Genomic DNA, 13,615 nt, shown 5'->3' with positions numbered 1-13,615 from the left:
CTGCATCTGCCATGCATTTGCCCACTCACTCAGCTTGTCCAAATCATACTGAAGCATCTCTGCATCCTCCTCACAGCTCACCCTCCCACCCAGCTTTGTGTCATCTGTAAATTTTGAGATATTACATTTAGTTCCCTCATCTAAATCATTAATATATATTGTGAATAGCTGGGGTCCCAGCACCGATCCCTGCGGTACCCCACTAGTCACTGCCTGCCATTTGGAAAAAGACCTGTTTATTCCTACACTTTGTTTCCTGTCTGCCAACCAGTTTTCTATCCATCTCAATACACTACCCCCAATCCCATGTGCTTTAATTTTACACACCAGTCTCTTATATGGGACTTTGTCGAAAGCCTTCTGAAAGTCCAAAAAAACCACATCCACTGGCTCCCCCTCATCAACTCTACTAGTTACATCCTCGAAAAATTCCAGTAGATTTGTCAAGCATGATTACCCTTTCGTAAATCTATGCTGACTGTCCAATTCTGCCACTGTTTTCCACGTACTCAGCTGTTAAATCTTTTATAATGGGCTCTAGAATTTTCCCCACTACCGACGTCAGGCTGACAGGTCTCTAATTCCCTGTTTTCTCTCTACCTCCCTTTTTAAATAGTGTGGTTACATTAGCTACACTCCAATCTGTAGGAACTGTTCCAGAGTCTATAGAATCTTGGAAGATGACCACCAATGCATCCACTATTTCTAGGGCCACTTCCTAAAGTACTCTGGGATGTAGATTATCAGGCCCTGGGGATTTATCGGCCTTCAATCCCATCAATTTCCCCAACACCATTTCCCTACTAATGCTGATTTCTTTCAGTTCCTCCCTCTCACTAAACCCTGCCTTCCCCAACATCTCTGGTATGTTATTTGTGTCCTTCTTTGTGATGACAGAACCAAAGTATGTATTTAGTTGGTCAGCCATTTCTTTGTTCCCCATTATAAATTCCCCTGTTTCTGACTGTAAGGGACCTACATTTGTCTTCACCAATCTTTATCTCTTCACAGACCTATAGAAACTTTTACAGTCAGTAAAAATGTAATCAAGTTGGTCAGACATGAACTCTCCTTAACAAAACCATGCTGATTGTTCTTGATTAATCCCTGCCTCTCCAAGTGTGGATTAATTCTGTCCCTCAGAATTGCTTCCAATAGTTTCCCCACCGCTGGCTGGCCTGTAGTTCCCTGGTTTATCCCTTCCTCCCTTCTTGAATAATGGTACCACATTGGCTGTCCTCCAGTCCTCTGGCACCTCTCCTGTGGCCAGAGAGGTATTGAAAATCATTACCAGCGCCCCTGCTATCTCCTCCCTTGCCTCATTCAACAGCCTGGGATACATTTCACCCGGGCCTGGAGATTTATCTACTTTTAAGCTAGACCACTTAGAACCTCCTCTCTTTCTATGCTAATTTCTTTAATTATATCACAGTCCTTCTGCCTGATCTCCATACCCGCATTGTCCCTCTCACTTGTGAACACCGACACAAAGTATTCATTTAGAACCCTACCTGCGTCTTCCAGCTCCACACACAAATAAGCACTTTGGTCCTGAGTGGGCCCTACTCTTTCCCTAGTTATCCTCTTACTCTTAATGTACCTGTAAAATAACTTTGGATTTTCCTTTATTTTATCTGCCAATGTTTTTTTCATGCCGTCTTTTTGCTCTCCTAATTGCCTTTTTAAGCTCTCCCCTATACATTCTATACTCCTCTAGGGCTTTCGCTGTTTTGAACCCTTGGCATCTGCCATAAGCCTGCCTTTTTCTCTTTATCAAATCCTGTATATCCCTCGACATCCAGGGTTCCCTGGATTTGTTGGTCCCACCCTTTGTCTTTACTGGAATATGTTGGCCCTGTACTCTCCCTATTTCCTTCTTGAATGAGTGCCACTGCTCTGTTGCAGATTTAACTAAAAGTAACAGCACCCAGTCCACTCTGGCCAAATCATGTCTGATCTTATTAAAATCGGCCTTCCCCCAATTTAGAACTCTGATTTCTGGCCCATCCTTGTCCTTTTCCATAACAACGTTGAATGTAACGGAGTTATGATCACTATCTGCAAAATGCTCCCCCACTGATACCTCTACCACTTGCCCGGCTTTATTCCCTAAAAATAAGTCCAGGACCTCTCTTGTAGGACCTTCAACCTACCCTGGTTTAAAAAGTTCTCCTGGATGCATTTTAAGAATTCTGCTCCCTCTAAACCTATCACTCTATGACTAACCCAGTTAATGTTGGGGAAGTTGAAATCCCCCACTCTTACTACCCTATTATTTTTACACTTCTCTGAAATTTGCCTACATATCTGCTCTTCTATTTTGCTCTGACTGTTTGGGGGCCTGTAGTACACTCCCAGCAATGTGATTGCTCTTTTTTTTGTTTTTCAGTTCTACTTATATGGCTTCATTTGAGGAGCCTTCTAAGATGTTATCCCTCCTTACTGCTGTAATTGATTGATCAATATTGCGATACCCCCTCCTCTTTTACCTCCTTCATACCCCCTCCTCTTTTACCTCCTTCCCTGTCTTGCCTGAAGACCCTATATACTGGAATATTGAGCTGCCAATCCTGCCCCTCTCTCAACCATGTCTCTATGACAGCAATGACATCATGCTTCCATGTGTTAATTTGTGCCCTCAATTCATCTGCCTTATTTGTCAGACTCCTTGCATTAAAATAAATACCATTCAACCGTACCAAACTCCCTTGTGCCTTAACTGGCCTATAATTTCTATGCCTTCCAGACTCACTTGCTCTCTCTTCTAATTTTGGCTGTGCATCTCCTCCTGCTGAACCTCCTCTCAGGATCCCACCCCCCTGCCAAGTTAGTTTAAACCCTCCCCAGCAACACTAGCAAACCTCCCTGCAAGTATGTTGGTCCCATTTCGGTTCAGGTACAACCCGTCCACCTTGTACAGGTCCCACCGCCCCCAGAAACAGTCCCAATGTTCCAGAAATCTAAAGGCCTCCCTCCTGCACCATCTCTCCAGCCACGCATTCATCTGGACTAACCTCCAATTTCTATACTCACTAGCACGTGGCACCGGAAGTAATCCAGAGATTACCACCTTTGAGGTCCTGTTTTTTAATCTGTTTCCTAGCTCCCTAAATTCTGCTTGCAGGACCTCATCCCTCTTTCTACCTATGTTGTTGGTGCCAATATGTACCACGATCTCTGTCTGTTTGCCCTCCCCCTTTAGAATGCCCTGCAGCCGTTTGGTGACATCCTTGACCCTCGCACCAGGGAGGCAACACACCATCCTGGAGCCGCAGAAACGCCTGTCTGTTCCTGCTTACTATTGAGTCTCCTACCACTATTGCTCTTCCCCTCTTTTTTCTCCCCCCATGTGCAGCTGAGCTGCTCACAGTGTCATGAGCTTTGCTACACTCCCCAGAGGAACCGTCACTCTCACCGTTTTCCAACACAAAAAAACGGTTCTCGAGCGAGATGCACCCTGGGGATTTCCTGACTACCTGCCTGACACCTTTCTTCTGACTGATGGTCACCCATTCCCTCTCTGTCTGCACTTCTGTAAGCTGTGGGGTGACCACGCCTAAAAACGTGCTATCCATGAAACTCTCAGCCTTGCGGATGCAATTCAGTGCCTTCAGCGGCTGCTCAAGCTCCGAAACTTGGAGCTCAAGTAGCTGTAGCTGGTGGCACTTCCTGCACACGTGGTCGGTCAGAGCGCAAGGAGCGTCTAGGACTTCCCACATGTTGCAGGTGGTACATAAGACGGGATTGTGCTGCCCTGCCATGCCTCTAGTTGAAAAAAAACCCTTACTTTAAATTAAATACAGTTAAAGTTACATAATTTATGTACTTTAAATAAAAACTAGAACCTTTACCTTTTCTTAGCTTAATCTATTTTAAACTGGAGAAAAAAACTGGAGAAAAACACTTACCCACTACTCACCAATCAGCTCTCACCTTTGTGCTGACATCACTTTTTGAAGTGACTGCTTCACCGTGATATTGACTGCAGGACACGCTTCCCAGTGGTATTGTCAGCTTCATCCTAGTGACCTTAAAATAGTCCATATTTGCCTGTATGAACGGGTACTTATCTAGCATAGTTTGATACAAAAATAAATATTGATACTGATACATACTTGGATAGTAAGGGGAGGTGATGCCATAGTGGTATTGTTACTGGACAAGTATTCTAGAGACCCAGGGTAATGCTCTGGGGACAAGGGTTTGAATCCCACCATGACAGATGGTGGAATTTGAATTCAATAAAGACCTGGATGACTATGAAACCAATGTTGTAAAAACCCACCTGGTTCATTAATGCCCTTTAGGGAAGGAAATCTGCTGCCCAGACCCACAGCAATGTGGTTGACTCTTAAATGAACAAGGGCAATAAATACTGGCCCAGCCAGCGATGCCCACATCCCATGAACGAATAAAGAAAAAGTAAAAAGACGATTTCAGATAATTTGTTCAACCTAATACCACTTTTCTTTTGTAAGCTGAATGGGAAGATGAGTGGACTTTCTGTCCTTCTTGACCCTGGGCACAGAAAGAATCACAAGTTCAGCTATCTTTGATTTAATCCATTTGTGAAGCTGCTGAAGCTTTCTCTTTTCAGACTTCTCATGAAACTATGGATAAAATATGCACAGTACTAAGAAGTGATCCTGGAGAAAGAAACAGGGATGTTAATTTTGACTGTCACATATTGGGAAAACAATTCCTGCAGTTGGTGATGATTTGAAAGTTAGCATTTACCAGAACTAAAATTGTGTTGATAAATATTAGGCCAGATCTCAAAATCTGCTCAAAATCTGTGAACCTACAACTCTAAACCAATGCATATGTTCTCACTTTAAATTGTGCCACTAATATAACTGATAACAAATCAAAATATAGTTAATATTAAGCAGTATACATAGAGGAACAATGTAGTTCAAAATGAAGGCCTTTTGAAAAGATATGGCCTGTTAGTTCCCTGTGAGACTTTTTTTTTCAATATTTAATCATGGGATGTGGGTGTCACTGGCCAGGCCAACATTTATTGCCCATCCCTAATTGCCCTTGATAAGGTGGTGGTGAGCTGCCTTCTTGAATTTCTGCAGTCCAACTGGTGCAGGTACACCCGCAGTATTATTAGGAAGAGAGTTCCAGGATTTTGACCCAAAGACAGTAAAGGAACAGTGATACAGTTTGAAGTCAGGATGGTGTGTAGGTTGGAGGGGGAACTTGTTCCCATGCATCTGCTGCTCTTGTCCTTCTTGGCGGTAGAGGTTGCGGGTTTGGAAAGTACTGTTGAAGGAGGCTAGACATGTTTCTGCAGTACATCTATTTATGGTACACACTGTTGCCAATGTGTGCGATGCTGGTGGGAGTAAAAGTTTAAGGTGGCGTGCAGATCAAGTAAGCTGCTTTGTGCTGGATGGTGTCAAACTTCCTAAGTGTTGTTGGGGGCCACACTTATCCAGGCAAGTGGAGAGCATTCCACCAAACTCCTGACCTGTGACTTGTAGATGATGAACAGACTTTGGGGAGTCAGGAGGTGTGTTACTCACCACAGATTTCCCAGCTTCTTACCTCCTCTTGTAGCCACAGTATTTATATGGTTGGTCCAGTTCTGTTTCTGGTCAATGGTAACCCCCAAGACATTGTTAGGGGTGATTCAGTGATGGTAATGCCATTGAATATCAAGGGTGGATGGTTAGATTCTCTCTTTTTGAAGATGATCATTGCCTGGAGCTTGTGGGTCACCTGCAAATGTTACTTGCCACTTATCAACACAAGCCTGAATATTGTTCAGGTCTTGCTACAGTTAAAGGTTGTTGGGCCCTAGGACAGTACCCTGAGGAACACCTGCAGTGATGTCCTGGAGCTGAGATGATTGGCCTCCAACAACCACAATCTTCCTTTGTGCCAGGTATGACTCCAACCAATTGGAAAGTTCTCCATCTGATGTCCATTGGCTTCAGTTTTGTGAGAGTCCTTTGATGCCACATTCGGTCAAATTCCTTGATGTCAAGAGCAGTCACTCTCACCTCCACTCTGCATTAATTATCCATGGTGCTTGGAAAACATATGGGGTAGAATCTTACCTATGGCGGGCGGGCTGGGTGAGAGCGAGTGGGGGTGGGCACGGGCGCAGAGCTGATCGCCACCTGCGATTGGCTGTGCGCTGCCATTTTACGCGAGCGGGCCAATTAAGGCATGTGTGCGAAAGATTGCAGCAATCTCCCTGAGGCATGGAGCTGCCTCAGGGAGATTAAGTGGATAATAAAAGTTTCTGAAAAATAAAGTAAAAAATTATTAAAACATATCCCCTCATGTGACAGTGTCACATGAGCTAGGACATGTTTGAGAAGTGTACAAAATTTATTTTTTAATTTTAAAATTTTATAAAACCTTCAGGAAATCTCATCCCGCCCGTGGATGAGGTTTCCTGGAAAACATGAAGGCCACTTGGGCTCTTCACCTGTCCGCCAACTTTAAGTTTAGATGGGTAGCGTTATTAATAAGGCCAATTGCTTTCTTAATGGCCTTAATAGGCTGTTGACAGTTCAGTGGGCGTGCAGCCACCTTTGGCGCATGCCCGCCCTCTGAAATATCGCGATGGCGCCCGATGTCATCTCGCATCATTTTATGCGTCGGTGTGTCGGGCCCGCCCCTGCACACCAACCGGAAGATTCTGCCCGTGAAGAAGTTCACATAATAATGGCTCCTAGATTGAGTTTCCTTTCATTTGCACTCAAAACTAAATACCACCTTCTATAACTACAAAAATATTTTTATTGTTACCTTAATAATTGCATAATGCTACATTTTAATGATAGTACTTTCAAAAAATAATAACTTTTAAAATATATTAGATAGCTGTTCATAGTCATTTAATTCCAATGTCATAAATGGTACCACCAATATCAATTTACATTCAAACTCAACTGTGCAAAGGAATTGTATTTTTCTTTAACTATACTGCTCGGTGGAAAGCATCCTTTTTGAAGAGGGAGAAGAAATTGGTTGGTGGATGTATTCCACCATCCCAATCATAAAAAAATGCCTTCCATCATATAATATTGAACAATATAGGTGGTGGCTGACAAGAAGGCCAGGACCCAGGCTATAATTTATTTGCAGTTAAGGATGGCAACATGATGGTAATAAGAAATTAAAATAAATTGAAAATGTTTCTGCAAAACAAATAGATACCTTTGGTAATTAGTCCATTTGGGCCAATCCACTGAAACTTTGGATCCACAAGACTTTGGGATAAGAGTTCCTTTGTTAGGCACTGAAGAGTCTGGCCTACAGAGTAAACGTGGAAGAAAACTGGAACTAGAAATAAAGTTAAATTCCTGATTAGTTTAAGATGTTCATGATTTTGTCAGTGCAAATAGTCTTTATAGATCTATTAAATACTATATTTAGTTTAAAACCCTTACTCACCGATTCATCAGGAAACTATTACAGGTCGAGTAACTTTTATCCAAAATCCTGAGGGCCGATTGCTTTTTGGATTTCAGATAATTTTGGTTTTCAGATACCGCACATAGGCCTTGGCCTACTTATTTTACAATGGCCGAAGCCTAGACTAGCTGTAGTCTAAAGTAAATAAAATGGCTAGAAAAGTAAGATGTACCACTGAACAATAAATGCAGGGTACCTGTAATAAGTTCCCATCTGTAATTCTGCTTATAGGGAGAGGGTTCACGAGGTAAACAGTGCAGACAAAAATCGCAAGATAAACAGTGCAGACAAACAACCAGACTTCCCACGTTAAAGGTTGGGTGTGGGTGACGAGGTTCGTGTTGGCTCAGGTTGTGTCAGCTTGGGTCAGTGACTTCCTGTGCCAAAGGACAGTGAGGTGCAAAAAATGTGCTGTTTTTGGGTGTGTTCGGTTTTTGGATTTACGGATAAAGGACACTTGACCTGTAGCACTGTTGTGAAGGGTGTTTGAAATTTAGTTTTTATTTCCTGTTATTTACTGCTAATTGCCTGCATAGAAAAACAAATGCACTTTAAAAGTAATTCATTAGTTGCAAAGTATTTTTGAGGTGCCCTGAAGATATGAAAAATCGTTATTTTAATGCAAGTTTTTTTTTCTATCTTTTTTTAATTATATTTTATTCACTCATTTATTTGTGCTTCTATGGTCTGGTACAAGATCAAGGTTCCTGAATTTCACTTGTCACAAGTAGAGAGTTTTACTTGAGCAAAAGGGAGGTCAGTGACTAGGGGGCATAGATTTAAAGTGATTGGTGGGGAGATGAGAATTTTTTTTTCACCCAGAGATGGTAGGGGTCTGGAAGTCAATGTCTGAAAGGGTAACAGAGGCAGAAAATCTCACCCCATTTAAAAGGTGTCTGGATGTGCACCTGAAGTGACATAACCTGCAGGGCTACAGACCAAATGATGGAAAGTGGGATTATGCTGGGTGTCCCATTTTATTGGCTGGTGCAGACATGATGAGTCAAGTGCCACAAACTATCTATGATTCTACTTTCTATGATTCAACACCATCCTGTCTTACAGGGTTCTCTCAAGCTGTGTCCCTTTGAGAAGTTAGTACAGCATCCCCTACTTCAAACAGGTGCTATGTTTGAATTAAGTAACACAAAGATGCATTTGTTGGTTGTAGGGCAATCTCAGTGGCAGATACAATAGAAAAAAATGGTTACCTAAAACAGAATAGCCGAGTTAAAAATAATCAGTGAACTGCTCAATTAGCCGTTCAACAGTAGATCTTTTTGAAAGAAAGAAAACCAACTGATTTATTAACTAATCATTGAATAACACTGCATTTAAACATCCAACTCTACCTATCTCTTTTTCAAAAACAAGAATGACTTAATTATCAAGTCATCCTGAGTTGAGAATCTGAGATTACAAGAATGTACAGATTCTGAGTCTACAATTTAAAAAAATACATATTGTTGGATCTGGAGTTAAAATGAGAAAGACTACAAGAATGAGCAGCAGGGATGCTGGGATTCAATATGTCCAGGAATTGAGAAATAATGCGGGAAATTCCAGAGGGAAATAAATAGAAAATTATCTACAAATTAATAATTAAAATAAACATTCCAAACATTTTTGTGGGAACATGAAAATATTCTCAGGCATTTGGCTTCTATATGAATTTGATGATTAACATTTAGAAAATAACCATCATTTCTCTGTCAAAATCATACTCTTTTAATCATAGGGGATACTCTGTTTTTAACCAGAATCCTACAAGAAACATTCCATAGCCAGCATAGCAAATATTATGACTTGCTCATTCAATGTTTTGGTAAAACTGTGTGGTAAAATTCAGCATTATCTTGATTATGCAAGTTTACCTTACCGATTTCTCCTTCTGCACCAATGGCTTGATCTGTAAAGGGTGTTGAGATAGCTTGTGATGACGTATCTGGAAAGCTGGCGAGCATTCCCTGTAATATACTGTCATCATCCCTCCTTAATCTTGAATTTCTTTTATGCAAATGCCTTTCAGAATTTTTCTTATAGATATTACCACCTAAATCAGAATTTACGGGCAGCATGAGTGATTCATTTAGTTATACCTTAATTTTTAAAAAATGAAAAGCTACTGAATGCAGCAGTCATATTGGAAAACACATTTAAAATTCAGAAAAGAGCATCCAGCTCATTAAATGGTAAGATAAAAGCAAAAAACTGCGAATGCTGGAAATCCAAAACAAAAACAAAAATACCTGGAAAAACTCAGCAGGTCTGGCAGCATCTGCGGAGAGGAACACAGTTAACGTTTCGAGTCCGAATAACCCTTCAACAGAACTAAGTAAAAATAGAAGAGAGGTGAAATATAAGCTGGTTTAAGGAAGGGTGGGACAGGTAGAGCTGGATAAAGGGCCAGTGATAGGTGGAGATAACCAAAAGATGTCACAGACAAAAGACAAAGAGGTGTTGAAGGTGGTGATATTATCTAAGGAATGTGCTAATTAAGGGTAGAAAGTAGGACGAGCAAGGTACAGATAGCCCTAGTGGGGGTGGGGTGGGGTGAAGGAATCGAAAAAGGCTAATAGGTAGAGATAAAACAATGGATGGAAATACATTTAAAAATAATGGAAATAGGTGGGAAAAGAAAAATCTATATAAATTATTGGAAAAAAAAGGGGGGGTGGGGAATCGGAAAGTGGGTGGGGATGGAGGAGAGAGTTCATGATCTAAAATTGTTGAACTCAATGTTCAGACCGGAAGGCTAGTCGGAAGATGAGGTGCTGTTCCTCCAGTTTGCGTTGAGTTTCACTGGAATAATGCAGCAGGCCAAGGACGGACATGTGGGCATGAGAGGAGGGTGGAGTGTTGAAATGGCAAGCGACAGGGAGGTCTGGGTAATGTTTGCGGACAGACCAAAGGTGTTCTGCAAGGCGGTTACCCAGTCTGCGTTTGGTCTCTCCAATGTAGAGGAAACCGCATTGGGAGCAACGAATGCAGTAGACTAAATTGAGGGAAGTTCCAGTTCCCTGGCCCCAACCGCCTCCTCTTCACCATGGACGTCCAATCCCTCTACACCTCCATCCCCCACCAGGATGGTCTGATGGCTCTCCGCTTCTTCCTCGAACAGAGGCCCGAACAATCCCCATCCACCACTACTCTCCTCCATCTGGCTGAACTTGTTCTCACACTGAACAATTTCTCCTTAAACTTCTCTCACTTCCTCCAAATAAAAGGTGTGGCTATGGGTACCTGCATGGGCCCCAGCTATGCCTGTCTCTTTATGGGTATGTGGAACATTCCTTGTTCCAGTCCTACTCCGGCACCCTCCCACAACTCTTTCTCCGGAACATCGATGATTACTTTGGTGCTGCTTCATGCTCTCGTCTGGACCTGGAAAAAATTATTAATTTTGCTTCCAATTTCCACCCCTCCATCATTTTCACATGGTCCATCTCTGACACTTCCCTTCCCTTCCTTGACCTCTCTGTCTCAATTTCTGGTGATTGACTGTCCACCAATATTCATTACAAGCCTACCGACTCCCACAGCTATCTCGACTACAGCTCCTCACACCCCGCTTCCTGTAAGGACTCCATCCCATTCTCTCAGTTCTTTCGCCTCCGTCACATCTGTTCTGATGATGCCACTTTCAAAAACAGTTCCTCTGACATGTCTTCCTTCTTCCTTAACTGAGGTTTTCCACCCACGGTGGTTGACAGGGCCCTCAACCGTGTCTGGCCCATCTCCCGCGCATCCGCCCTCACACCTTCCTCTCCCTCCCAGAAACATGATAGGGTCCCCCTTGTCCTCACTTATCACCCCACCAGCCTCCACATTCAAAGGATCATCCTCTGCCATTTCTGCCAACTCCAGCATGATGCCACCACCAAACACATCTTCCCTTCACCCCCCCTGGCGGCACTCCGCAGGGATCGTTCCCTCCGGGACACCCTGGTCCACTCCTCCATCACCCCCTACACCTCAACCTCCTCCCACGGCACCTTCCCATGCAACCGCAGAAGGTGTAACACCTGCCCCTTTACTTCCCCTCTCCTCACCGTCCAAGGGCCCAAACACTCCTTTCAAGTGAAGCAGCATTTCACTTGCACGTCCCTCAATTTAGTCTACTGCATTCGTTGCTCCCAATGTGGTTTCCTCTACATTGGAGAGACCAAACGCAGACTGGGTGACCGCTTTGCAGAACATCTTCGGTCAGTCCGCAAGCATTACCCAGACCTCCCTGTCGCTTGCCATTTCAACACTCCACCCTGCTCTCATGCTCACATGTCTGTCCTTGGCCTGCTGCATTGTTCCAGTGAAACTCAACGCAAACTGGAGGAACAGCACCTTATCTTTCGACTAGGCACTTTACAGCCTTCCGGTCTGAACATTGAGTTCAACAATTTTAGATCATGAACTCTCTCCTCCATCCCCACCCACTTTCCGATTCCCCACCCCCCTTTTTTTTTCCAATAATTTATATAGATTTTTCTTTTCCCACCTATTTCCATTATTTTTAAATGTATTTCCATCCATTGTTTTATCTCTACCTTTTAGCCTTTTTCGATTCCTTCACCCTACCCCACCCCTACTAGGGCTATCTGTACCTTGCTTGTCCTGCTTTCTACCCTTAATTAGCACATTCCTTAGATAATATCACCACCTTCAACACCTCTTTGTCTTTTGTCTGTGACATCTTTTGGTTATCTCCACCTATCACTGGCCCTCTATCCAGCTCTACTTGTCCCACCCCACCCCTTAAACCAGCTTATATTTCACCTCTCTTCTATTTTTACTTACTTCTGTTGAAGGGTCATTCGGACACGAAGCGTTAACTGTGCTCCTCTCCGCAGATGCTGCCAGACCTGCAGAGTTTTTCCAGGTATTTTTGTTTTCATTAAATAGTAATCTAGACATTTAGTGGCTTATGGCATGTCATTTCCTTAGAAGTGGGTAGAGTGGACAAGTGTCTGCAGTTCCAAATAATGTAAATTCTCAATTTATCCATCGTTTGTCAGGAAATAAACAAGGTCATTTATGGAATAAAATATGTTTCTCCATCGGAGGAGGGTGAGTCAACCTATCTTCCTGTTACACACTTCCTGGTTGGAAAGCTGTATTAACAAGGTGTGCGGAGGAGGATACCAGGGATGTGAATTCAGTTATGCAGAGAGGGACTGGAGAAGTTGGGATTTCCCACTTTAGAAAAGAAAAGGTAAAGCAGAGATTTCATAGAGGTATTCAAAATTATGGATGTTTTGATAGAGTAAATAAGAGAAACTGTTTCCATTGGTAGGTGGGTCAGTAACTGATTGCTGATTTAAGATAATTGGCAAAAGGACCAGAGATGAGGAGAATGTTATTTATATAGCAAGTTGTTATGATCCTGAGTGCGCTGCCTAAAAAGGTAATGGAAGCAGAATTAGTAATAACTTTCAAAAGAGAACAGGATATATACTTGAAAAGAAAAAAAAATTACAGGCTGTGGAGAAAATGTAGTGAAATAAGACGAAGTGGATAGCTCCTTTGAAGAATTGGCACAGGCATGATGGGTCAATGACCTCCTTCTGTGATGTACCATTGTAAGAACTGAATAGTGCAAGGTGCATGAATTCCTAAGGGTGAGAAATGTCAGTGAAGAGACACCAGGACAGTTGATGCTTTGTTAACACAGAAGGTTTAAAATGGTAACTTTAAACAGTTCAGTTGCCTATGAGTTTTAAAGATGGTTTCTCACTAGTTTGAATGTATAATGCAGTAAATGAAAAGCTGAGGTGGTGAGAGATTAATTACATAAGGCGCTCATATGCCAGTGTACAAAATTTATAATGCAGTTAACTTGGAGAGTTCACTGCTTAACTATCATACACTTACTGTATTATTACAACCAAAAGCCTCATTGCATGACTTAAAAACTGCAGCATAATTGGTTCATTTGTGTCTTATTTAAACTTACATTGTAGACCAGGACATGAAATGCCTAAAAGGTATATTGACAATCTTCCGTTTGTCAGAGCTATTTTAATCACTTATTTATTATTCCCACTGAGTGATTTTCTTGAGAATCATTCTTCCTACCGATCTGCTATTAGATATCTCTAAACAGCAAAGAGATGTACAAAGAGAACGTGGCCTAACTCAGCCGCTGATTTTTCCTTCCAACTTGAGGGGAAATATCCAA

The 13,615-nt window shown here is 42.4% G+C and overlaps 1 protein-coding gene across 2 annotated transcripts in view; it reads right to left on the bottom strand.

Annotated features, from left to right (window-relative positions):
• The window catches only part of LOC144678700 (zona pellucida-binding protein 2-like), a 95,683-nt gene that overhangs the window by 66,637 nt on the left and 15,431 nt on the right, over nt 1-13,615 (bottom strand). For both annotated transcript variants that reach the window (XM_078538503.1, XM_078538505.1), the window contains exons 2-3: nt 9,320-9,493; nt 7,183-7,308 (exon numbers count right to left, since the gene is read on the bottom strand). In XM_078538503.1, the coding sequence (XP_078394629.1) occupies nt 7,183-7,308; nt 9,320-9,493 (300 nt within the window). The remainder of the gene's footprint in view (nt 1-7,182; nt 7,309-9,319; nt 9,494-13,615) is intronic.

This window comes from Cetorhinus maximus, chromosome 3, assembly GCF_964194155.1.
Source record: "Cetorhinus maximus chromosome 3, sCetMax3.hap1.1, whole genome shotgun sequence".
Classification (NCBI taxonomy): domain Eukaryota; kingdom Metazoa; phylum Chordata; class Chondrichthyes; order Lamniformes; family Cetorhinidae; genus Cetorhinus; species Cetorhinus maximus.
The sequence above is the reverse complement of the archived record's forward strand: the minus strand, read 5'-3'. Positions and strand labels throughout refer to the sequence as shown.